This window comes from Echiichthys vipera, assembly GCF_963691815.1.
Source record: "Echiichthys vipera genome assembly, chromosome: 1".
NCBI lineage: Eukaryota > Metazoa > Chordata > Actinopteri > Perciformes > Trachinidae > Echiichthys > Echiichthys vipera.
This window is the reverse complement of record NC_139826.1, coordinates 20,241,777-20,265,693: the sequence shown is the minus strand read 5'-3', so window position 1 is coordinate 20,265,693 and position 23,917 is coordinate 20,241,777. Positions and strand designations below refer to the sequence as shown.

The 23,917-nt window shown below is 38.6% G+C and overlaps 1 protein-coding gene across 1 annotated transcript in view; it reads right to left on the bottom strand.

The window, feature by feature from the left end:
* Positions 1-23,917, bottom strand: part of LOC310948137 (CUB and sushi domain-containing protein 1-like) — a gene marked incomplete at both ends in the record, with an annotated part of 443,680 nt that overhangs the window by 268,281 nt on the left and 151,482 nt on the right. Inside the window, one exon of the mRNA XM_083915161.1 lies at positions 22,674-22,786. Coding sequence (XP_083771287.1) covers positions 22,674-22,786 — 113 coding nt within the window. The remainder of the gene's footprint in view (positions 1-22,673; positions 22,787-23,917) is intronic.

Here is a 23,917-nt window from a genome sequence, read left to right as displayed (position 1 = left end):
TATGTATCAAAAATATTAAAGTCAATGTTGAGTATTTGTTTTTACTGACATACACATGTATGAAGGCATGTGTGTGAATGTGCTAGACATATACGTGACATATTAACATAAAATGCAAAGTGACTTTTCAAAATAAGTAAGATTCAACTCAAAAACAAATGCAAACATTTAACAAAAGCATGTATATAGGATAAAGTAAATAAAAAAGAAACCAAGGCAGTTGTATGTAATATGTTTAAGTATAGGAGTTTTAGTTTTATGAGTTCAGCTGACACAACCTTTGTGTGCACATACTGTTGTACTCTTGTCCTTCTAGGAGTCAGCAGGCCTTAGGCACTAAAGCCATAACCCATTTATGGCCTTAGTGTGGACATAAGCTGTAAGCAGTTCGATCAAAGACTGATTTTTCCTTCTCAGCTTCTTTCATTTGAAGGCGTTTTAGAGGCCTGGGGAATATAGGAATCCAGGAAAAAAAGCAAAAGACAGCAAAAAGACTGGAAAAAAATTAACAGAATATGGTGCAACAGAAATAACTATATTTCTTTGTTTTGTTTTTGTGTGTAATCGTCTTGTGATAACTCTATCTCAGGTGCAAAAAACAGATTGGGAACCTCACAAACCAGCGCCCATTTAAAAAGAAATGTAAAGATTGTCTTCCCTGAACAAATGAAGATTTGGTCTTGTTTGACCACTAGCAGATTCCAGCTGTTGTTTCAAATAGTAAGAAGCATACACATAATTGCAGACTGCTGAAAAACTATGCAGGTGGGCTTTTAAGGATATATATGAACATGTGTGCTTGTGAGGGAATAAAACAATATAAAAGGAAAAACATCACAATTTCACAACATTAACTGAAAAAGTTATTTTCCAGTACACTATAAGCAGTCAAAGACAGCACTAAATATACAGTAAGTGCTTTTGTAGTTTTTCAAAACATGAGCTGCATGTTAGCAGCAGCAGGAGCAGCAGCAGCAGCAGCTTTAGTAATTTGTCTGTTTCTCCACAGAATGTGTTCAAGTGCAGCATTGAGTGTAGGTTTTTCGTGTTTTGGCAGTGCTCAGAGCCCAAAACACAATCATTGACATCATCAAGTTACATGTGTAAAATGGTAAAAAATAGAAATGTTAGCCATTACACGACCAGTGCAGACAGCTTATATCAGATGTGTGGATATACGACAGAAAAATGCAGCAGAAACCATTTTCAGTGTAGACGGGTCATTAAAGACAACAAGAACGAGTAGGTCAAAAGAACTCCCATGTCCTCGTTGAGCCATATGTCACCTTTATGCGGTTTTGATGGATGCTCTATTGATGCTGTCAGCACTGTTATCTGGACTGTCTGCTTTATAAAACAGCATTGGATTCTGGATTTTGTGTGCGTACGTGCGTGCGTGCGTGCGTGCGTGCGTGCGTGCGTGCGTGCGTGCGTGCGTGCGTGCGTGTGTGTTTTGATCAATGAGCAAGGCGTCCATGCAGTCAGCCTTGTTAATGTGTCTGACTGGGGATGACCCTTAAGGCGTAAGGAAGGACATATGCATTAAGGAGACAGGGATAGTGAGACAGAGAGAGAGAGAGAGAGAGAGAGAGAGAGAGAGAGAGAGAGAGAGAGAGAGAGAGAGAGAGAGAGGAGGATAGACGGTGACTTCATTCTTTCAGCAGAGCTTCTCTCAGTCTTTAAATTTAAATTGACCGTGCCACTGGTGTGTACCCGACACAAAACAGCCCTTTTCATGTTATTATTCACCAAGTGTACAGACCATTAAGACTGCTGATCAAACACCAACTCTTGATGTGCCTGGACAATGGCACACAATGATGTCTTCAAACACATTCAATTTTCTACTTAACAGAAGGATCATAACAAGGTCTGAAACAATTTACAGTCCGTAGTGTTCCAGTTTTTTAACTTTTAAAATATGTTTTCAAACACTGAGTATACTCTGACAGAGTGCTATAAGTGATCCTCTTCATTTATTCAGAGCTTCACACCCCCCAGTACCTTCTGAGTGCATTCTGGCCGAGGAGAAGTTGCAGCAAAGAGTTCAAATTTCACTGTGGTGAATTCTATTAAGATAATCAGATAAACTTTCTAGCAGGCAAGCTGCCACTCTACAGCGCTGAACCTACACCTTTCAGTAGCGTACACAGCATTGGGAGGGAATGTCAACTTTAAACATGTAGCTGACAGTAGGTAATAAACATTTTTAATCTTCTTTTTGTCTAGTGTTACAGCAGTTCTTAAAGTCCCACCCCAGATGTGTTAAAGTATTTAGAAACTACTCTCTGTGTATATACACATAAATATATACACACACACATAAACACACATATATATATAGCGGATGTAGCTCAGTCCATAGGTGACTCAGCTGGAAGCCGGAGGGTTGCCGGTTTGAGTCCATGTGCATTAATTGCATGTAGGTCCTGTTTGTTCATGTGTGTGTATGTCGGGCCTGTGTGTGTGTAACATGAATAATAATAGAGTGAAAAAAATTGAATTTCCCCGTTGCGGGATTAATAAAGTAATTCTTCTTCTTCTATATATAGTGTAGGGTTTGCATGATCTCTCCGTGTCTGCGTTGGTTTCCTCCCAAAGACATGCTCGTGTTAGGTTAATTGATGACTCTAAATTGCCCGTAGGTGTGAATGGTTGTCTGTCTCAGTTCGTCTGTATGCGCCCTGCGATAGGCCCCAGCCCCCTGCGACCCCGACAGGGACAATCGGTTGGAGATGAATGAATGAATTATATATATGCATACATATATATATATATACTGTATACATACATACATACACATATATATACATATATTTATATTGAGATATATATTGAGATATATATTAGGAAATTGAGATTTTATGTGATAGACCAACACAAAGTAACACATAATTGTGAAGTGTAACAAAAATGATACATGGTTTACAAAAATTTAAGCAAATACAAATCTGAAAAGTGTGGTGTGCATTTGTATTCAGCCCCCATGTGTCAATACTTTTGTAGAGCCACCTTTCGCTGCAATTACAGCTTCAAGTCTTTTGGGGTATGTCTCTAGAAGCTTTGCACATCTAGAGACTGAAATTTTTGCCCATTCTTCTTTGCAAAATAGCTCAAGCTCAGCCAGATTGGATGGGGAGCGTCTGTGAACAGAAACTTTCAAGTCTTGCCAGAGATGCTCAATGGGATTTAGGTCTGGACTTTGACTGGGCCATTCTAACACATGAATATTCTTTGATCTAAACCATCACACTGTAGCTCTGAGTGTATGTTTAGGGTCATTGTCTTGCAGGAAGGTGAATCTCCTTCCAAGTCTCAAGTCTTTTGCAGCCTCCAACAGGTTTTCTTCCAGGATTTCCCTGTATTTAGCTCCATCCATCCTCCCATCAACTCTGAGCAGGTTCCCTGTCCCTGCTGAAGAAAAGCATCTCCCACAGCATGGATGGCCATGTCTTGGTATGTTAGCAGTTGTGGCATACTTCTTCCATTTTTGGATGATGGATTGAACAGTGCTCCTTGAGATGTTCAAAGCTTTTGATATTTTTTTATAATCTAACCCTGCTTTAAACTTCTCCACAACTTCACAGAACAGTTGTGTTTATACTGTTACTTAATTACACACAAGTGGACTCTATTAACTAATCAGGTGACTTCTGAAGGCAACTGATTGCACTGCATTTTATTTAGGGGTATCAGAGCAGAGGGGGGCTGAATACAAATGCACACCACCCTTTTCAGATTTTTATTTGCTTAAATTTTTGTAAACCATGTATCATTTTCGTTCCACTTCACAATTATGTGTTACTTTGTGTTGGTCTATCACATAAAATCTCAATAAAATACATTTAAGTTTGTGGTTGTGAAGTGACAAAATGTGAAAAAGTTCAAGGGGCGTGAATACTTTTTCAAGGCACTGTATATATATTGCACATACATCTCCCTCTATCAGGAGAGGAATGTGAAATCACCTTCTGTAGTCAATGTCAGACATTTTAGAGGACAGAAACAGAAGAAAAACACTTTTTTGAGTGGAGTGGGACGTTAAACTACTGCAGATAATTTTGAGGGGCAGCCCAGCATCAAAAGGTTAAATGACGATAATGCTTATGGTTTCATAATGCACAGATATTTGGCACTAAAGATACTAATACTACTTATGTAGGTTGCTGAGCCAAAAGTCCAGAAATTGCTCAGTGTCCCACTCAGGAGCTGGTTGAGTTTGCCAAATCCATCTGTGTTAGGGCTTAGCTCTGATTGGTAAATGACAGGACACAGTGAGAGCTGGATGTGAGTCCTGGCTGAGTGTCCAAAGCTGCCCTTTGGGAATTGTTTAAAAACCAGAAGGCAGCTGGGGAAGCATTTTTTTTTTACCCTTTTTTTCTTTTTCTGAAAAAAGTAGCATGCTGTCTATAATCTGTGTCAATGCTGTGATCCAGGGTTTAGTTGGTAATTTAACAAAAGAGCCTATGTAAATATTAGTCTTTTCTATTTAAACATTCAGCATAACAACATGTCTCATTGTTATTGATACAGTCTAGAAGATATTTTCATAAATTATATTTTTATATAAAAATGTGGTTTGAGTTATTTATCATCTACTAATGAAACACATTCCCACATCTTTCTCTTAGGTCCATACCACCTGTTACACAGAAAAGCAACACAAGGTGTGCATTGCCCAAGACTGAACTAAATAATGTGGTGAAAATGACACATCAGTGACACAAAAGTTCAATATAGCACATCCTCAATTCACTAAATACCACCATCAGAGCCATTGTCAAAAAAACAAAGTCAACTTATTTTTCAATATATGTCAGGACGTCATAATGTGCCATAACGGGAATGCCAGGCCCTTAAATTACGTTGACAAGGTTAAAGCAACTTCTCAAAAATCATCAGTCCTCAGTATTAGCTGCTGTTTTGAGACTGTCCCACTATCAGTGACAGAGATAAAATATATTTAACTGTTAAACAGCAGAACTTGCTGACATTGAAAGGGCAACCTCCCAGTGGTACAAAAAACTCCAAAATCAAGTGTGATAGTCAGAATGTTGACAACAGCTCACTTGGATGATAGAAGTTTGACAGCAGAGCTTCTGTTATCTTTTACATTAGGTCTCCCTGCACTGACAGGGTTAGGGCAACTTCTCACTATTGCAAAAAATATCCTTTTTTCAACTCAACTAATTCAAAAATACATTGTCTCACTTCAAAAACATGTCTTATCCAATCCATATCAGTTTTTTTTTTGGTGGTGCAGTAACAGCTGCATGAGGCTACCTTGTTTGTATCATAATATATTTTATGCATGTGATTTAGCCAGCATGGCTCTAGAGGTAGCAGTGTCGGATCAATACTTAAGTCCAACCTAAAATATCAGATTAAAAGAATCAATTCTATATAATAGCAATTCTGAATTCATTCTAATAACTTTGGTAATGCCTTTTAGAGCCATCATCAGACCGAAAAAAATCCCTTTTATGCTGATGACCAAATGTCTGCAAAACTAATGACATCCCCATCAGCCACAGCTCTATTTTGTGTTTAACGTCAATTTGCCAAATGCAAGCTAACACATCAATTAAGAAATGAAATAAAAACTTGCTAAACCTCACCATGCTAGCTTTGTCATTAGGGACATGCATGATGACTCAAAGCATTGCTGTGCCTCATGGAGAGGAGATCAAACTTGTGTGCTGCTTTTAGGTGTTCTATTTAGTAATATATTACTAAGATGCTAAACAATATATGTTTGTCACTGTATGTAATTCAAACAGCAACCTAAATGCATTGAGAGACAAATCTCTCCCCTCCCTTGATGTAATGAAAATGAGAATGTCGACGTATCGCTCCTATGCGGTATCTATGTATATACAGTATATGCCTTCCCTCGTGCCTTTGTACTGTACATGGAGTTCATGAGCTGAGTCATGATTTGTAAAAGCAAATAGTCCATGGTCTGACAGCACAAAGACAGACTGATAATAAAGCAAGCCAGTTATCTTCACTCCATAAGAGACCCTTGTGAAAAGAAAGATGGAGGAGAGTGAAAGAAAAAGAGAGCGGGATGGAGAAAGATCTATAGAGGGATGACAAGGTGCCTCTGAAAGATGAGAAAGGGAGAGAGAGAGAGAGCTCAAAGGCTGCAGGCAGACAGAAGTGGACGTCTTTGCTATTCTCACCCTCAATACCTTTCATGCACAAACATGTGACTGTTATTAATCAGATGATGAGTGTAATTAAGCTATTTTCATGGCTCTTTAAAGTAAAAACCTCTACTACAACCCAGACTACGTGACATATTTTTCTGGAAGGGATAGCAAAGAAATACAATTGTCCCTGACACAACCACACAAGCTTCGATGACAGATAATACATGAACAATTTGATCATGATTATGATTGGCCTTTGAGCTGTGATTACAGTAAATGGACTGATTGGTGTCTGTTGGTTGATTGGTGTGATCACGTGCAAGACTTTCTTTTGTATTTGTGTGTTTTTGGCTACAGTCACCACATGAGCTCAAAGAGCACAATGTTGCCCTGCAGCTACAACAGTACAGACCAGCTAACCTGTAATAACTAAGTGGATAATATTGTTGGAATGGGGTGGGGAGGGGGGGGGGGGGGGGGGGGCCCAGATGATTTTGCCAGATTGTTCAAAAGCCATGGTATGGTGCTGTCTATTTTAAGACATTTTCACCTATAGTATAAGCTTAACAAACAACTAAGACTTGTACAGTACAGGATTGAGCACCATTAAATAGTTAATGTCTACAATGTTAAAAATTAGGTTTAAAGGAAATGTGGATTTACCATGATCAAACTACTGAGAACACCTCAGAAAAGAAGTCCCTCATTTGTCCAGGTCATCGTTATCCCCAAAGAAATTTACTCTGTTTAGCGATGGTTTCTCTACTTTTACATAGATGGCTTATTTTACTCCTCTTTAAAACCATCTGTCCTCTCTGTCGAGGATGTGGACATTGTTGTCATCAAAGGAGTGGGCTTTCTCCTTGAGATGTAAGTGGACAGCAGAGTCCAGGCCTGAGGAGTTAGCTCTCCTGTGTTGGGCCATGCGTTTATGCAGTGGTTGTTTTGTTTCTCCAATCTAGAGATCTAAGCATTCCTCGTTGCATTGGACAGCATAAACACAATCTGTGTAAAAGTAGAAAGTTGGATGAGAGGTGAAACGTCTTTCTAGACAAATAATCAGTCCAGTTGCTTTTGACTTAAATTTATTTGGGGATAACGATGACCTGGAAAAATGACAATTAGGCATTGACAAAGTGTCAGTGACAGCCTTGATTAGGAAATTACATGCACAAGCTACTGCGATTGTGCTGTGATTAAGACAAAATGAAAGTAAAGCTGGACCCATGTAAATGCCATTCAGTGATTATGCTGCACAATTATGCTCTTTTTTGGAGTAAACACAATCACTGTAAGATATCATATCAGTGATGTCAGGTGAAACCCATTTATCTCTAAAATGTCAACTTTTGTGCAGTAAGAAAAATGTCTGCATTTTAAGCTGGGTGAGGGTGCAGTTTTGGCAAAATTATAAAGGATTTTAGAGGGTTCCATACACCTGAGGGCCTGAAAATGTTTCTCATGTTTCTCAACATCACTCTGCTAATTTTAAAGCATGAAAATTACCAAAACTTTAATCGAACAGCAACAATATACAAAGTACTTTGCATGCATTTCTAGACACCATTCAGACGATTACTTTTAGTGTGGTTGTGGTTGTGTGGTTCATGAACTCCACGCATGGAGTTGGTCTGTGTTTATGGGTCCAGCCTTGCCGGTATTTTAGCAATCATTGCAATGAATAGCTCATTCTTTTGTCAGTATGGCCCCTGTCTGTCTCTTTCTTTAGCTTTCTTTGCTCCCTGTTTTTCCTGCCTTTTCTCTTTCTCCATCAAAACATTAACAACTTGTGGAGGGTAGTTAAAGAGAGACAACATGATGTCTTGAGTCTGAATGTGTGTGTGTGTCTGCAGTGTATACGTCTCAGTGTGTATGACAGTGAGTCCACCCCAGGGAGAGGGGTGTGTGTGTGTGTGTGTGTGTGTGTGTGTGTGTGTGTGTGTGTGTGTGTGTGTGTGTGTGTGTGTGTGTGTGTGTGTGTGTGTGTGTGTGTGTGTGTGTGTATGTGTGTGTATGTGTTCTATTTTTAGGCACATCTCAAACAGAATGCATCTTGGGAAAAGGTACGAGTTCAGCCAAGCGAGCATGATTCTTAGTCAGTTCCCTCACTTTTCTCTTTACTCTTCTTGCTTTCTTCTCCTTACTATCATCTCTACCTCTCATTCTTCATCTTCATCTTCTTCTTCTTCTTCTGTTGCACTAAATGTGGACATTCCAAAATACTTCCCTCCACTGACAAATTGTTTTTAAAAACAAATATATGATTTATTATTAAGTACTTTGAAGAAATGTCATCATAACAACTGATCAAAAAAATGTGGTTACCAGAATTAGCTACCACTACCAACATTTAAGTCTGCTTCTCTATTTTTAAATACTAACAAAGACTTTGGAATTAATGTGAAAATGACTTGAAAAGCCTCCCAGCTTTTATTTTCTCTTTGGTATTCTGTGGATGCTCTCCATCTTTCACTGCAACCCCTCCTCTCCTCTCTTCTTTCTCTCTCGGCCAGAGAAGTGCTTGGTATTCCAGGGATTGTCTGCTCTTCTTTCCTCTCCAGTCTACCCTCCTGCTCGTTCTTTCCTCACTCATCTTCCGTCTTCAACTCTCTTCTCTTGCTTGTTGATGCATATTTTTTATTTCTCACTTCTGCTCTCCTCTTCTACATATTTACATCATCTTTTTTTCTCTGTTTTTATTTCTCTCAGGAAGAAGGCATTAGTCTGGGTTTATACAAATGAGAAACAGTTGGTGAGGTGGACTTGTCCCAACACACACACACACACACACACACACACACAAACAGGTCGACAAGCAAGGTCTGAATTTTTTACCACGATAGCTGAAAAGGATTTATCTGATCTCTGAGTGAAGTTTTAACATCTATAGCATAAAGTTTGCTTTAGTTTGAGGGATATTGCATTTGGGCGAGGTGCTAGAACTCTCCACTGATTGATCTCTTCCAGTGAACACTACACACTTATATCAATAGAATAAGAAGAACAATAAAAACAATGGGCTGATTCTGTTTATGATATAAGAGAGATAGGACATTGAGCTGTTTGCCGTGGTCATTGGACTAGTACCAAACCAAATGGTGATTGTTGTTAGTTGTCATGGTGACAACACACAGAATGGGGCTGTATATGTCGAAGCTTACTGGAAGGACAGCGGATTGGGAGACCATTAGACCCAGCCATCTGTTCGGCTCATTTTCTGTAGCCAATGCAGCATGAAAACACACCAGAACCAGCAAGCCAGCAGCAGTTAGCTAGCTAGCTAACTCCGCCATGCCCCTACACCACGCCATGCCCCCATACCATTATGTCACTCATCTGGCGATAGTAATGTGTTTTCCTATGCAAAAGAATGCAGAAGAATTCCCGGAAGTTGGTTTTATATGAAAGTTTGTACGGAAGTTAGCCCGTTGCTCAGCAACAGTAAACAAAACACTGGCAACCACTCTGACCATTCTGCTATGTTGATTTGAATGGGGATGTCCTATCGATCTGATTTCATTTCTATGTTAAAGGCGCACCTACCATGTCTGTGGGCGTGCATGTGCATATTTGACAGCCTCTGACTCAACTCAATGAAATTTGTCCAGATCAGCAATGAATATCAAGTTTTACATTTGGTTTCTGTCACAGTATCTACAGGATACATGGAAGATGAAGTGAAAATGGAAGACGGTTACTACACTAATTATTACTGTGGAAGCAAATTGTATTCTTAGTGGTAAGAAACTACCACCCAAAACCCAAACATCAGAGTTCATCAAAAAGTAGGGTAAGGCCCTGCATACAAATAAAAACATCAGGGTTTTTTTAGAGGAGAACAAAGCTTTTTAGTATAATGCTGTATCAGTGTGTAGTAGGGTAGGAATAACAGATACACATATCTGTATAGTGCATATAATTTAACATCACTGCAAACTACAATCAACACAATGACAAAAAAGTAACACTACCTCACAAACAATCAAACAAAAAGTGAGAATTATAACCCTGATGAAGGACAGATTTATTACAGGAGTCTACTAGATTTATTTAGATGTACCTGATAAACTGACAATTGAGTGTATATAAAATTACTTTGCTATACACATGCAACATTGATTGATGAAAAAAAATGAATTAAATGCATATGGACATAAACTTTACCCTTTTTAATTCAGGTCTGTGTCATTGTGTTCAGATGAACGGTTCATCTGAGCACAATGCCCACAATGCCATGACTCAGACCTGGATTAAAAAGGGTAAAGTATCATACCATTTGCCTTAAAAAAAAAAAACATACACAGAGAAAAAGATAAAGTGAATGCAATTACAAGTATTGCATTTTGCTATGATGGCAGATTGCATCACAGTTATAATAATTGTTGTTATTTACCGGATTCACATAAAAAAAACAGGCAACCTGAAAAATGACTCCCACAAAGAGTAAAGGTTGAAAAACCTCTGTTAAAGAAGTATTAATTGGTTTATGGAATTGTAGCATTAAGAAGTCTGAAGTGTGGTGAAACTTGTGGTTATACCTTTTTTATGTAGTAATTGGATTTTTAGTTTTTAAAAAAAGTCTCCTTTTTAATGGACATTAAAAGGACTATTACATTTCAAGTATCAGTGAAAAGAAAATCTCCATCTCTTTTGACTATTACTCATCGGTGATCCCCTATTAGGTTTTGAATGACACTTTGAAAAACATGCAAATTTGTCAAGAGAGGGTTGTCCAAGTTATTATATATATATATATATATTCACTGGAACAATGTAACAAGACAATCAGAATTTGACAATAATCTGCTTCTTTCCCTTGGATGGCACTGATGTGTAAAAGATTTAAGGTGTGAGAAAGTTAGAGAAAAAATGAAAGCTTGACTGAAAGTCAGAGAGCGAATCTTAAATGACAGTAAGCAAGCACTTCCTATCTCGAAGATTTCACACAAATTTTCTAAGCTCCGCTTACCATCGGAGAAAGAAACACAGAGCATCGAATGAGGACACAGATATGAAAATGCTACAGAAATATTTTATCTCTGTCCCTCGATTCCCATTAGTTTATTAAAATGCAACTGAACTGCATTGAAATGTAACTGGTGGAGTATAAGTGATAAGGGATTCCCATAAAAAATCTAGACTTGGGGGGTCCAATGTCACATGACCAGATAAAATCCCTACTTTATAAATCTCAAAATGTTAATTCACGAAGTTCACGGAATGTAGCATTTACCTCTAAGGTCAACAATGTGATAACCAAATGCACAAGGTATGACAGACTGCCAATGATGGTCAGTGAGTAAGTTTAGTACATATTTATATCATTAAAACAGCTTGTCAAGTAGTGTCGTTTTTGGCGGCCTGTTTTACTTTTAGTCTAGTCTAGTTTTAGTCGACTAAAAGTCTGAGCATTTTAGTCTAGTTTTAGTCGACTAAAAGTCTGAGCATTTAAGTCTAGTTTTAGTCGACGAAAACGTATGATATTTTAGTCTAGCTTTAGTCAAAGAAAATTGTATATTAGTCTCTTTTTAGTAATGCAATTATATTTAATCAATATAATAAAAGCACCTAGTAGTATTGACGAAACCAACATTTTCTTTTAGCCAAACCCATACAGAAACCTTAAGTTTACATGCATGTCCAGGTCTAGAATAAGTAATCCAATTTATGTTGATGCTAAATTTAGTTTAGTGTGATTTGCTCTGTGAAACACAAAACGTATTTGGCCAACAAGGGTAAGTTTAGTGCCCTGATGAGTGAGACAGGTAGGAACTAAACACACGTACGCTAGTCACTCACACACACGCTAGTCTCTCACACACACACACACAAACACACTAGTCTCTCACACACACGCACGCGCATACACACACACACACACACACGTTCTCAGCTCCAGTGGCTAACGCTAAAGCTAGCGTTAAAACCCGACACAATAACCGTAGCCTCATGTCGCATGAGCTTTCTAAAACAGAAAGTATCGTTACGTTATGTCTTGACTTACCTAAAGTTCATTATGGGATGCCCTGAGGTGTCTCTTAAGATTCGTGGTGTTTTTTCCAGTGATTTTGTGTTCGCATTTCTCCCTTTATTTTTCCACAACACATTCCGTTTTGCTTTCCACGTCTATGTAATGAAAGTGTTTCTTCTTTTTCTCCCAAACACGACCCTCGGCTGGTGTCACACTTTGTTCTCATATTTCTTTAGTTGTCGCTAACCCTAATGCTAATGTTAACGCTGACCCACAGCAGCGGCATCTTCAGAATCTAAATAGTGAGCCTGTGGGGATTAAGACAGTGATGTCGCCCAGACGCGAGACTGGGAGAGAAACTTCAAAATAATAATAATAATAACGTGACTAAACGAGACAAAATAACGTTGTTTCGTCTCGTTTTTGTCAACGAAAATGAAGAGACATTTCGTCTCGTTTTTATTCGTCAACGATATTGCATTATATATTTAGTCTTAGTCGTCGTCACATGCCCAGCATTTTCGTTTCGTTTCGTCTAGTTTTCGCCACATGATAAAGGTTCATTGACGAAGCTATTTTGTCATCATTTTCGTTGACGAAAGCAACACTACTGTCAAGTCATATTTATTTCTAAAACATATTTAAAAACAACCCTCATTAACCTTAGTTCTCTACAGATCAGAGCAGGTTGCTAAAATCACAAAAAACAACATAAACAATATCTGCACTCAGCTCATAGACACAAATAGCTCATACAGAAAGCATAAGCACAAAACAAAATCAGCCACCTCACCTCCCAAATCAGCTGATCTGAGGGACCTGGGGGTAGAATAAGGCGTGAGGAGTATGCGTCTGTGTGACACATTCTACATTCTGGCAGAATATTGAGCAGGAAAATCAACAACAGCAACTGTCGCCATGTGCAATCTCCTTGACGAATCCTCAACTAAAGTGTTTAATGTCAAGGATGTTGTAACACCTGTCTGAGTGGGATGCCCTCCAGGATAAAGGCTCAATTTACAGTGGGAGGACTGGTAGCACCAGGCTTATGGTTAGAGAGGCTCACCATGTTGAATCACTGAACTTGCCTCAAACCTTAATGATGACCATGAATGAAATAGACCAGGTATATCCTCAATCAAAGGCTGGATTTAGTGCATTCCTCTGAATGTAACATAGACAACATTTAACAAACTCTTGAAATCTAGATGATAACCGGGTTAAAGCCTGAAATGATTGGTGAGCCTCGAAAGTTAATGTGTGCAATCTATTGTCAAGAAGTGATGATTTTAATAATATAATTAGACAGACCAATTCTTTGGTTGGATGCTGGATAATAAATAGCATGCACACCGTTTTGGCAGTAACTCTTCCTTATGAACACCTCTGTCAACTCTGAATGTGGTGCAATATCTTTAGCTGCTCAAGACGAGCTGTCCAGCCTCCAACAAATCAACACTGAGATTGTGCTGAACATTTACCAGGTGGGAGAGTGAGCATATATCCCACCTCCTGCTGTTACAGTAGTAACTGGACTTAGAGTAGTACCCTTTATGGGCCCTAAGTTCAAACCACTTGTGTGTCACATCGACTATACTACATGTTGAGAAGTTGATGACACACTCACTACAAGTATGTGTGAGTGTGTGTGTGAGAGAGAGAGTGTGCGTAGGGCTTCAACAACACACTTTGATGACGGTGGTATCATATCTCTGCTACCCCACCATGGCCCCACTCGCTCTCTCACACACACACACACACACACACACACACACACACACACACACATAACACACATATACACACAGCAGGATAGTTGACATTGCTATTTCGATCGATGTAGCTGACTACTGCTGGCGTCAGTAACAACAGCGTTATACAACACACTCCCACAGTGAAGAGCTTCCTATGGCGTTCCAGTCAATATGAGTTGATGGTGTAACGGACTGCTTCTCCATTTCCTTTCTCACTGTCTCTCACTCTCTGTATCGCTCTTTCACTCTCTTTATCTCTCCAGCATACACACACACACACACACACATATACACACACACACACACACACACACACACACACACACACACACACACACACACACACACAATATAGAGCAGCACCCGACTATCCAAGTTGACAAAATCCACCAGAAGTACTTCTACCTTCCTTTAATGATTTGCTGTGTTTGCTCTAAGAAGCTCCCCTGCTGAATCCATTGGCTTTGACTAAACTCACTAACCTATTATTCTCAATGAAGGGCACACAGATACTGATAGGAGCGGGGGATAACAGGTCGATAGTGAGATAAAATAGGCCATGCACTGGTAACAGAGAAATGCAGTAAATGGCTGTCATAATCATAATCATTGACACCCTGCCGGAAAAAAACACAACTTTTCAAAAAGGTAGGAAATTACATTTTCTATGATTAATTTATCATTTGTCTCCGTTGGTTGCAGCATCATTCAAGATATGAAGGGTTATTGTATGGTTATATTTTCTGAAAACGTGAATACACTTATGTTTTCATTTACATGAGTGTGCTCCACTTTAAGACATCTTATTATATACATCAAAGCAATATTCATTATGTTTATACCACCCCCATTATTTTAATCATCTAAACATCCCACTTCAAACAGCTAATATTTTACATGTATGTATAACCCATCAGTATACACACAACCCATTTCCTCAACAAGCTATCAAAAGGAAATCCAAATGAATTTATTTGCCTTTGGAATGACTGGGACTTGTTTACCCTCTAACTTTCACTCAAATAAATGGAGTCTGTGTTGCTGTTGCCAAATCTACAAGCTCAATAATTCTCTGACCTAATGAAAGCTGTTATTATTGTGAATCTATAAATGCTAAACATAGGCTTTTTCCTATATCAGCAGCTACAGCGTGTTCGGAAGAAACTGGCAGAAATGTAACTGTTTATTAAACTATCCAGACAGTGTGAAGTTTAGGAAACCATTAGTAGAAGTTATTTTTTATGCAAGTCAAAACTGCTTTTAGCCACTGGTGCTTGCGAGCAGATGGTAAAAGTGTGTTTTAGATTTTGAAGAATATATTTCTCGTTATGGATACACAAAAACAGCTTGAGCACATTGGTTGATGATCTCTGAACCTTGATAACTGAACCTCCTGCAGCTTTGTGTTGATCGTTCTTTATTTAGCTTGCTGGCCGACTGGATTTCACTTTGGAACCCAACATGCTGGTTGACTGTCATTCAAACATGAAAATTATAACCGCCAAGATTTGAGTACAAAAACAAAGTAGAGCATGTGGTAAAAAATTGATTCAAAAATGCAACGAGTGACGTGGGATGGAGCATGCAATAAGACATGAATTCAGGTTTTCAGACACCATAATAAACAACATAAACTAAAAATAAAATTGGAATCCACACAGATAGCATTTTTTGACATGTGCTACTCATCCATCTTATTTAACAGATACTTCCATTTTATCAAATGTGACAATACAAATAGAATTCTAACTAACGGGGGACCCCCTGTGTTTTGTTATGATCTGAGTCTATTGTTTGTTTCTTCTGGTGCGCTTGGTGATGCATAATCTCCACTGGAAGTCCTTTCAATCACAAAAATATCCAGCTTACTTTATGTTTTGAATTTATTAATGGTGTCTGTAATGATTGATCTTCATTTCTCTTTGAGCTTTCAGATGGATGCACACCATGTCTCACTTCTGATGTGAATGAGTCTTGGCCGTTGGCAAAATATTCAACCGAGCTGACCAGCCAAGCAAATAACTACCTAACAAACTAATTACCAAAACTAAATGACTTATTTATGAGCCAGTTAGTTAGAAAAAGTAATACATCATGAATATATGATGACATAATTCCTGTCAGTTAAAGTAGTGGCTAAATTGATATTGTAGTAATAATAAACAATTTAGTGGTTCATCATGAGTTTATTAAAAAAACAACTATCCGAAACCTTATACTTAAAATCACTCATCCAAATTATTTTTCGCCCGTCTGCCGACATGTAGTAGTTTATTTGCAATGGCCATTCGCAGCCCTCTGAGATTTAGCAATTCGAACTTCTGCAAAATAAAGGCACCACTAAGAAAACTATCTGGCTAGAGGCATCGGAAAAAACTCTAGATGAATAAATCGTTCTTATGTGTAACATCATGTGTAAGGAACCCAAATCCCTGAGAAGAAGGCTGCGATCTTTTTGCATCTCATCCATTGGTTGGTGGCCATGGGGCTCTTGCTACAGTTTGTGCAAAGCCTTGCATCAAGTCAGCAAGATTTGGAAGCTCGTAGAAGTGTTCCTAATGGATTATACACCAGTCTACACGGCGGAGAGAGAAGGATAAAGAAAGAGAGAGAGAGAGAGAGAGAGAGAGAGAGAGAGAGAGAGAGAGAGAGAGAGAGAGAGAGAGAGAGAGAGAGAGAGAGAGAGAGAGAGAGAGAGAGAGAGAGAGAGAGAGAGAGAGAGAGAGAGAGAGAGAGACATGGTGGAAATGCCAACACCTAAGGGGATGAACTTCCTGCAATTTTACAGATATACACACATTCAGGCACGGGCACTCACACATTACATGTTGTAATGCAGTGTAAAAGTGACACCCCATAATAACCTTTGCATGGAGACTTGGTTGAGTATTGCCACAGCACCAAGAAATTTGAAAAAAACAAATATATGATGGCCTGTGACACATAAACATGTACACACACCCACTCCGACTCACTTTTTCTTCCCTCTTCTCTTCTATATTCCCATCTTCTTATCTTGATTCTCCCTAGACTCTCCCTCGCTTTTCGAGAGTGATCCGTATGTAATTTCCAACAGCCATGTATGCATACGTTTGTGCAAGTATGTGTGTGTGTGTTTGTGTGTGTGCTAACTGTGTTTAATGTGCATAGTCCCTTTTAAGGCTTTCCAAGTTGTGTTTTTCACTGAAGTCCCTCAACAGGAGAGGAAACTCTGAAGCTAGCCTAGGGACTGAAAAACATATGCTCGGCCTCTTTCTCTGTGTGTGTGCGTATGTGTGTGTGTGTGTGTGTGTGTGTGTATGTGTGTGTGTGTGTGTGTGTGTGTGTGGGACTTTGAAGATGGTGATGGGGCTTTGACATTGTCTTAAAAGTTAAAGGTGCGGCTGGGAGTCAATAATATCTCTCTCTCTCTCTCAGACACACACACACACAAAGCAGAATAATTCTTGACTGATTTCAGTTCTCACATTGAAATCTGTCAACACCGGCCACAACTCTACAACCTAACCAGCAGGAGAGTGAATTCTGTATGTGTATGTGGTTGTATTTGTGAGTCTGTTGTGGTCAGTGATTTTGTTGCACTTGAGTTGTGGAGGAATCAACTGCTGCTATGCTAATATCGACTCATTATAATTAAGGGGCCTTTTTAATTAGAACAGTTTTCTTGTATTCTTAGTTCAGATATATAGAAAATTAAATTCTTAAAAAATATTTTCGGCTGAAAATAATTAGTATTACTGTCATTTGTAAAGTGGCCTTGAAAGAATTCACCCATTGGAATTACATTTGTTAATGAAATAAGACATCCCACTTTGTCATTTGTTTCACATTTAATAATCAACATATTTTTTTTATATTTACCTTACATTAGAATTTTTGAACTAAAAGAGATTTGTCGATAAGAACCCAACATACTTTAAATTTTATATCATGTCAGTAATAAGCACCATGAGTTTTGCAACTTCAACCCACTTTCCTTTATTTCAGAACAGTTCAGTCACTATTGTGAACAAAAAAGTAAGGCATTGTATCCACTGGGTTTCTTCTTATAGGTAGCAGCACTTAACACATGCTCGGGGGAAGTGGTAGGATTTCTTGTTGCTAAGCAACAATTGCAAACTCATTTAAGGCCAGGCAATCTTTTACTAAAACCCTAAATATTTATAACTTTTAGCAATTGGAACCATGAGTGCTAAACACATGTTAAGCTCCCAGCCCCAGCAGGACTATGCACTGAGGCATCTTTTAAATTAAAAAGAATACCAACATTGTGTGAGAGAGTCCTAGTGGACAAACAACCCAGGGCTTAATCCATATTGTTTCAAACTAATCCATAGCTATGGCTGAAGGTCTAACTCCTGATATGGCTGCTGTTAAAGTTTAAACTCACTCAATGATTCCTGAACACAAAGGCAACACATAAATATTTGAAGGTATTATATGACTTTTTTTGCAGGTAAAACAGGCGGTGAGGGAGATGGGAGATACTTATAGAAATACAACAAGAAAGATCCTCCAGCCAGGCCCCCGATGCATTTAAATGCATAATACCAAAATCACACACAGTCATCAGTAATAAAAGATGAATTAAGCACTGTTTTCTTTACATGCATAAGGCTGCATTCTAACTAGATCAGGTTCTCCGGAGAAAATGTCAGTCCCCCAACTCATTTGAATGGGGCTACAGGTGGTGGGAAACGCAACATGACATTGTGCTGCAGAGGTCAGTCCGTTTTGAGGCAGTGAGAGAGTGACATTACAGTAAACATCCCTGCTTTTAATGTTGCCATTGGACGGGGTCCGAAAACAACTTTGGCACACAAATTTTTTTTTAAAAAAAAACTATGAGGGAGTTTGTGTAATAGCCGACTGTTTCCTGCAATAAGCTCCAGCACAAAGCACAGTTCCTCTGTCGTTTACTTTTTTCTCCGTCTAGCTGCTGTTAAAAAGGGGCTGCTGCAAATGCGGTTGAAAATGTCGTGAACAGAAAAATTTAAAGCAATATTTGTTTAAAAGTTTAGGTAAACTGTGCTACATTGCAGAGTTAAAGAATACAAGCGGACATCACGCAAAAGGGCCATTTAAGTGACACTCCCACACCAGCGTACAACCCTACGGCAAATTGATTGCTGGAGCGCCTGATCTCATCTGAACATGGCCTAAACCCTAATGTGGTGGAGATAACGAACTACAAATACAGACAGATATCTCTTTGTTTAACCCCCCCCCCCCCTCTCTTTGTTTAATTGATGATTATCTTGACTTGCAGAGCTGGTTTGCAAACTTGCTTTTTATATTACCAAGGCTGCTTCGCTTCCACCACTTATAGCTTCATTTGACCCCTCCTCCCCCTCTCTTTCTCTCTCTAGTCATCCCTCTCAGGCGACTGGGGTCTTATCAGTTAGCGATATGTGTTCTGACTCATAGTTCAATTTGTTTTTTCTTTAATAAAAGGGTAGAACAGAGAAAAGATATGTTAACAAAACTGGTTACATTAATAGAGAGGGGCTGACAGACAAACGGGAGACGGGTTGTTAAGGACAATAAAAAAGGCATGGCTGAAAAGATTCTTGGTTAGTGTGAATTGGTTTAAATGAACAGAAGCATAGAAAAGGTGGGGAGAGGACAAGATGACAAGGATGAAGATAGGGAAATAAAATGCTTGGGTTGTCAATTAGTTTGAATAATAATATTTTTTTCATTGCAAAGCTGTCATTTGGTTAAATCAGTTTTATAAGATTTATCTTGTGTTTTCCTTTTTCATTTTTATTCCACAGGGAAATCTAATTGCAACATGAAGCCATGGTGACAACAGCCAAAATACAAAGACACAACCATCAAAGATAGTCAGAGCTAAAACAGTACAGTAAAGACAGTAAAGGGAAGGGCTTTTGGGATATGGTTTTTAAAAGAATAAATCATCATCAAAAACACTAATTAAAACACTGAAAGCTCAGAAATGTGTATCTAGTACAGGGGAACAAAACCACAAACAACTAATGTATTTAAAAGGTAACTTAACAGGGAATAAGGGAGAGTTTCAGTTTAGTGATTTGTAAAGTACAACGATGTATGACTGAACCCCAGTGTCCATATCCTTGACCTGTGGGCTGAGCCCTCATGTACTTCGGTCCCATACTGTGATGTGTTAAAAGTGTACAGTGACATAGCACTTCAGATCTCAAATGGTTATTCAAGTTCTTGACCCTGTAACCTATCAATACACTAACAGTATTCACAAAAGCAGTTTAGGCCGGATACATGAAGGGTCTTCTGCTTTACATAGCATAAATGAGATTAAGGTTAAAGGACAAATTAAAGGGCACAAATGTTGATGTGCACAAACTTTCCTTTCACTGAACATGAAGTCTAGCATCCAACATTCAACTCAGTATCCTCACATCATAGACACACCACTATTTTTCTTGATAGAATGAAAACAAACCTTTGCTTGTCTAACTCTGCAGATTATAACAGGCATTCCAAATGTGGATCTGCTTTGGATTACAGTCACAGGTGTCCTTCTAACTTTGCTTAAAATTCATACAAGTTTTTTTATACATACAAGTCAAAAGGTCCCAAATGGGGTTGGCATTAGGTGGTCTTAAATTTGAATTAACAGATTATTTGAGTGTTATCTTTAAAGTGTGGTTAAAATGGCAGCATCAGAAGCACTCCCTAAAATCTCTCTGAAATTGTCTGGCAAGTTCGGATGCGCCACAGATTAATATTTGATCTCTCAATGTGTTATATTACAAATGTAATTACCTTTTCAATGTACAATGACTGTCTTGGCAAATTCCATTACATGTGCCAAAGTATATGGTTTGTGATCATTTTGTTTCTCATTTTGAGAAATTAAATCCTTTGAAAAATGTATCTACATTAGCTTTGCCCTAAAAGGTTCCTTTTTGTATCTAATTGCACATGTTACAAGCCCACAGTGTTAGGTGTCAGTTTATCTCTTTGCTGATACTCTGCTGTGAGACTACCTACTTCTTACATCTATATTGAATCAAACTGGTAATAGACATGTATTCAGATGTGTCACTCTCCAGCAAGCAAGGCAGGCAGCTGCTTGGGGCCCCAAGCCGATACGGGCCCCCGAGGACCTACAGACTTAACTATAGCTGTGAAAATGTGCAAAGTTTGCAATGACAGTGGGAGACCTGACCACCCACTCCTGTTGCAAGTGACGTGCATCATTCAGTTTAAACAAACCTATAACGGTGATGAAAGCTGGTTCGAGGAATGAATTTGCCTAGGGCCTCACCAGACTCTAGACTCACCTCTGCATGTATTTTTATTCTTTTTTTTTTTTTTATCCGTCTTGCCTTCCACATACATGCTGCTGCATGCTAAAACAGCTGGAACTTGACTTATGACTGATCTCATATACACAAAAAAATAGACATTTAATAAATGTTGTGCTTTGTTTTGATGCATTAATGCCATTTTTAACACACAATAATTGAAAACACACACACAATCACACTCACTTGACACAACAAACACACACATGTAAAATCAAACAATGGAAAGAAAAAAAAAATTACATACAAAAACACACAAATGACACATCCAGGAATGCAAGCACGGGCGCACACAAAAACACACACACACACACACAAAAACAATATACAGTAAACTGACAGACAAAATTAGAAGATGAAACTCTCTCTCACACACACAAGCGAGTAAGTGTGCATAACCTGTCTCTTGTATTTGTTTATGATATTTAGAGTTCATGATTCATATATGAACTGTTATGCAAGCATAATGGAACACTGTGTGTGTGTGTGTGTGTGTGTGTGTGTGTGTGTGTGTGTGTGTGTGTGTGTGTGTGCGTGTGCGTGTGTGTGTGAGAGAGTGTAAGAGAGTGAGTGTGAGAGAGAGAGAGAGAGAGACAGAGAGAGAGAGAGGGGGAGAGAGAGAGAGAGAGTGTCCATCTTTAAAAGGTCAGTCAAAGTATTTGTGTAGCATACAGGCTTGCAGGCATGGAACCGTCTTGTATACCATTTAAGATGCACATCAAAACAGCATGCAGCCATGAAGTCAACACAACAAGCACTGACGTGAACAAGGACCTCTCGATGTAAAAATAAGAATGCAGGACACCTGGATATGGAATATGTATACATATATATTGTACATTACAGTAGTCCCAACTGATGGAGGGATGACCAAGACAGCAGCTCTGGGCTGCGAGCCAAGTGCCGCACACACATCTATCACCATGAACAGTTATTCTCATATGAGAATTAGGGCTCAGTCATACATTTTTATTGAAACATTATTTTACTGCACGCTCAACTAATTTTGATCAAAATATTCCTCTGTACTAAAAAATTGACACACAAAAAAAATGTACTTCTTCCTCATTTCTGATCCCAGACAAAATACATTAAGACCAACAAGGATGATTTCAAAAGTTAGGCAATGAAAAGATGTGGGTACCTGAATTATATAAACAATAATCAACAGCAACTGCAAACGTGTGTGTACGATTATCATCAGTGCCTTGTCATCAAAGTCACCCTCAAGCATTTCAGTAATTTAGATACTTAACGTACTTGGATACTCATATACAAGAAATTATCTCTAAATACAGCACAGGTTGTGAATACTCCCTGTGCTCCTTAAAGCTCACTGTTATACATACTGTAATTGTAAAAACACGGTTCAATCACTTCGCAGGTATAACATTTGTGATCACTATTGCCTTAGAAATTGTCTGTACTTGAGCCTGACCAGCACTCATATATCATTATGCAGACTCACACACTGCCTTACCTTCATATACAGCTTTGAAGCCCTGTGCACTGACGGCAAAGTCTGTGGTAAACCACAAGGCCAATATAGATCCACTGCTGACTATAGGGGAGGGCAGCATGAATCCTGACAACCTGAAAAACAGAAAGAAATGTCTTTGAGACACAACAAGACAATTGGCTGTTGACTTCTGAAAGCAAAAAATAAGGCACATCAAACCTGAAACATACAAAAAATAAACAAGCATGTGACAGTAAAATACATTGTGTTAAGTGTTAATGTTGTGGTTAAGATCCACATCCCTGAAGACACAAAGACTCCCAATGGCCTGAGATCAGTTCATTACAAGACCTTCTCTTTTGTGTTCTTCTGACTTTGTGGTACCAGGTCAGGTTTCCTGCTGTCTTCTTTAATAAAGAAAAAAGGTGAAAGGAGTCATTTTTTCCGCTCTGTTAAAATAAATTATATGTTAGGTCCACCATTCATGATAACCAACCATGTCATAAGCACAATAAAATACGAACAAAATGACAACTAAAAACTGTTTACACTAGAGTAAACATTCAAGTTAATTTGATAGGAAGAGTTAGGTGTTCTTTGTCTCTGACACTGCAATGTGAGCTCTTGATTAAACTAAAGGTTGAGTTGAAACAGCCCTTTGACTCTTAATTGAGATGTGATGGTTAAATGATTTGTAAAGGAGAACAGAGAGGACTGGGAAGGAACAAAGAAAACACAATTGAAAAAGCTGAATTTCAAAGTGATGAATAGTGTATTTAATTGCCAGATGAAACCAAAACAATGTAGATAAGAGTGTTTATAATCAAGAAACAATTATTCAATGGAGAAACTAATACCTAATATAATGTTGTGACTGGAGGCTCTGGCATGGAATTAAATTCTTTCAAGGTTAAGCCAAGTTTGTAATTATACAGTATTCACAAATCCTCAACCCAAAGCTCTGGGTAGAAAGGGTGGGAATGCTCATGCAAAAGGCCAAAGTACCTCTAGAACCATAGTTTATTTGCATTAAAAATAGTCAGCTGAGTTCATTAGAGAATCTGGTCAGAATGCCTGTGGATAGCACCCTGTGGAAGTATACAGGATATGTCTGACTGGGGGGAGACCTTGAGGCAGACCAAGAAACCACCAGAGGCCTGGAAACACCTGTATATCACCCAAGAAGAGCTGCAGAATGCTGGTGAGGACAGGGATTCCTGGACTGCCTTAATTTTTGGACAAGCAGCATGGACAAGCAGCAGCGA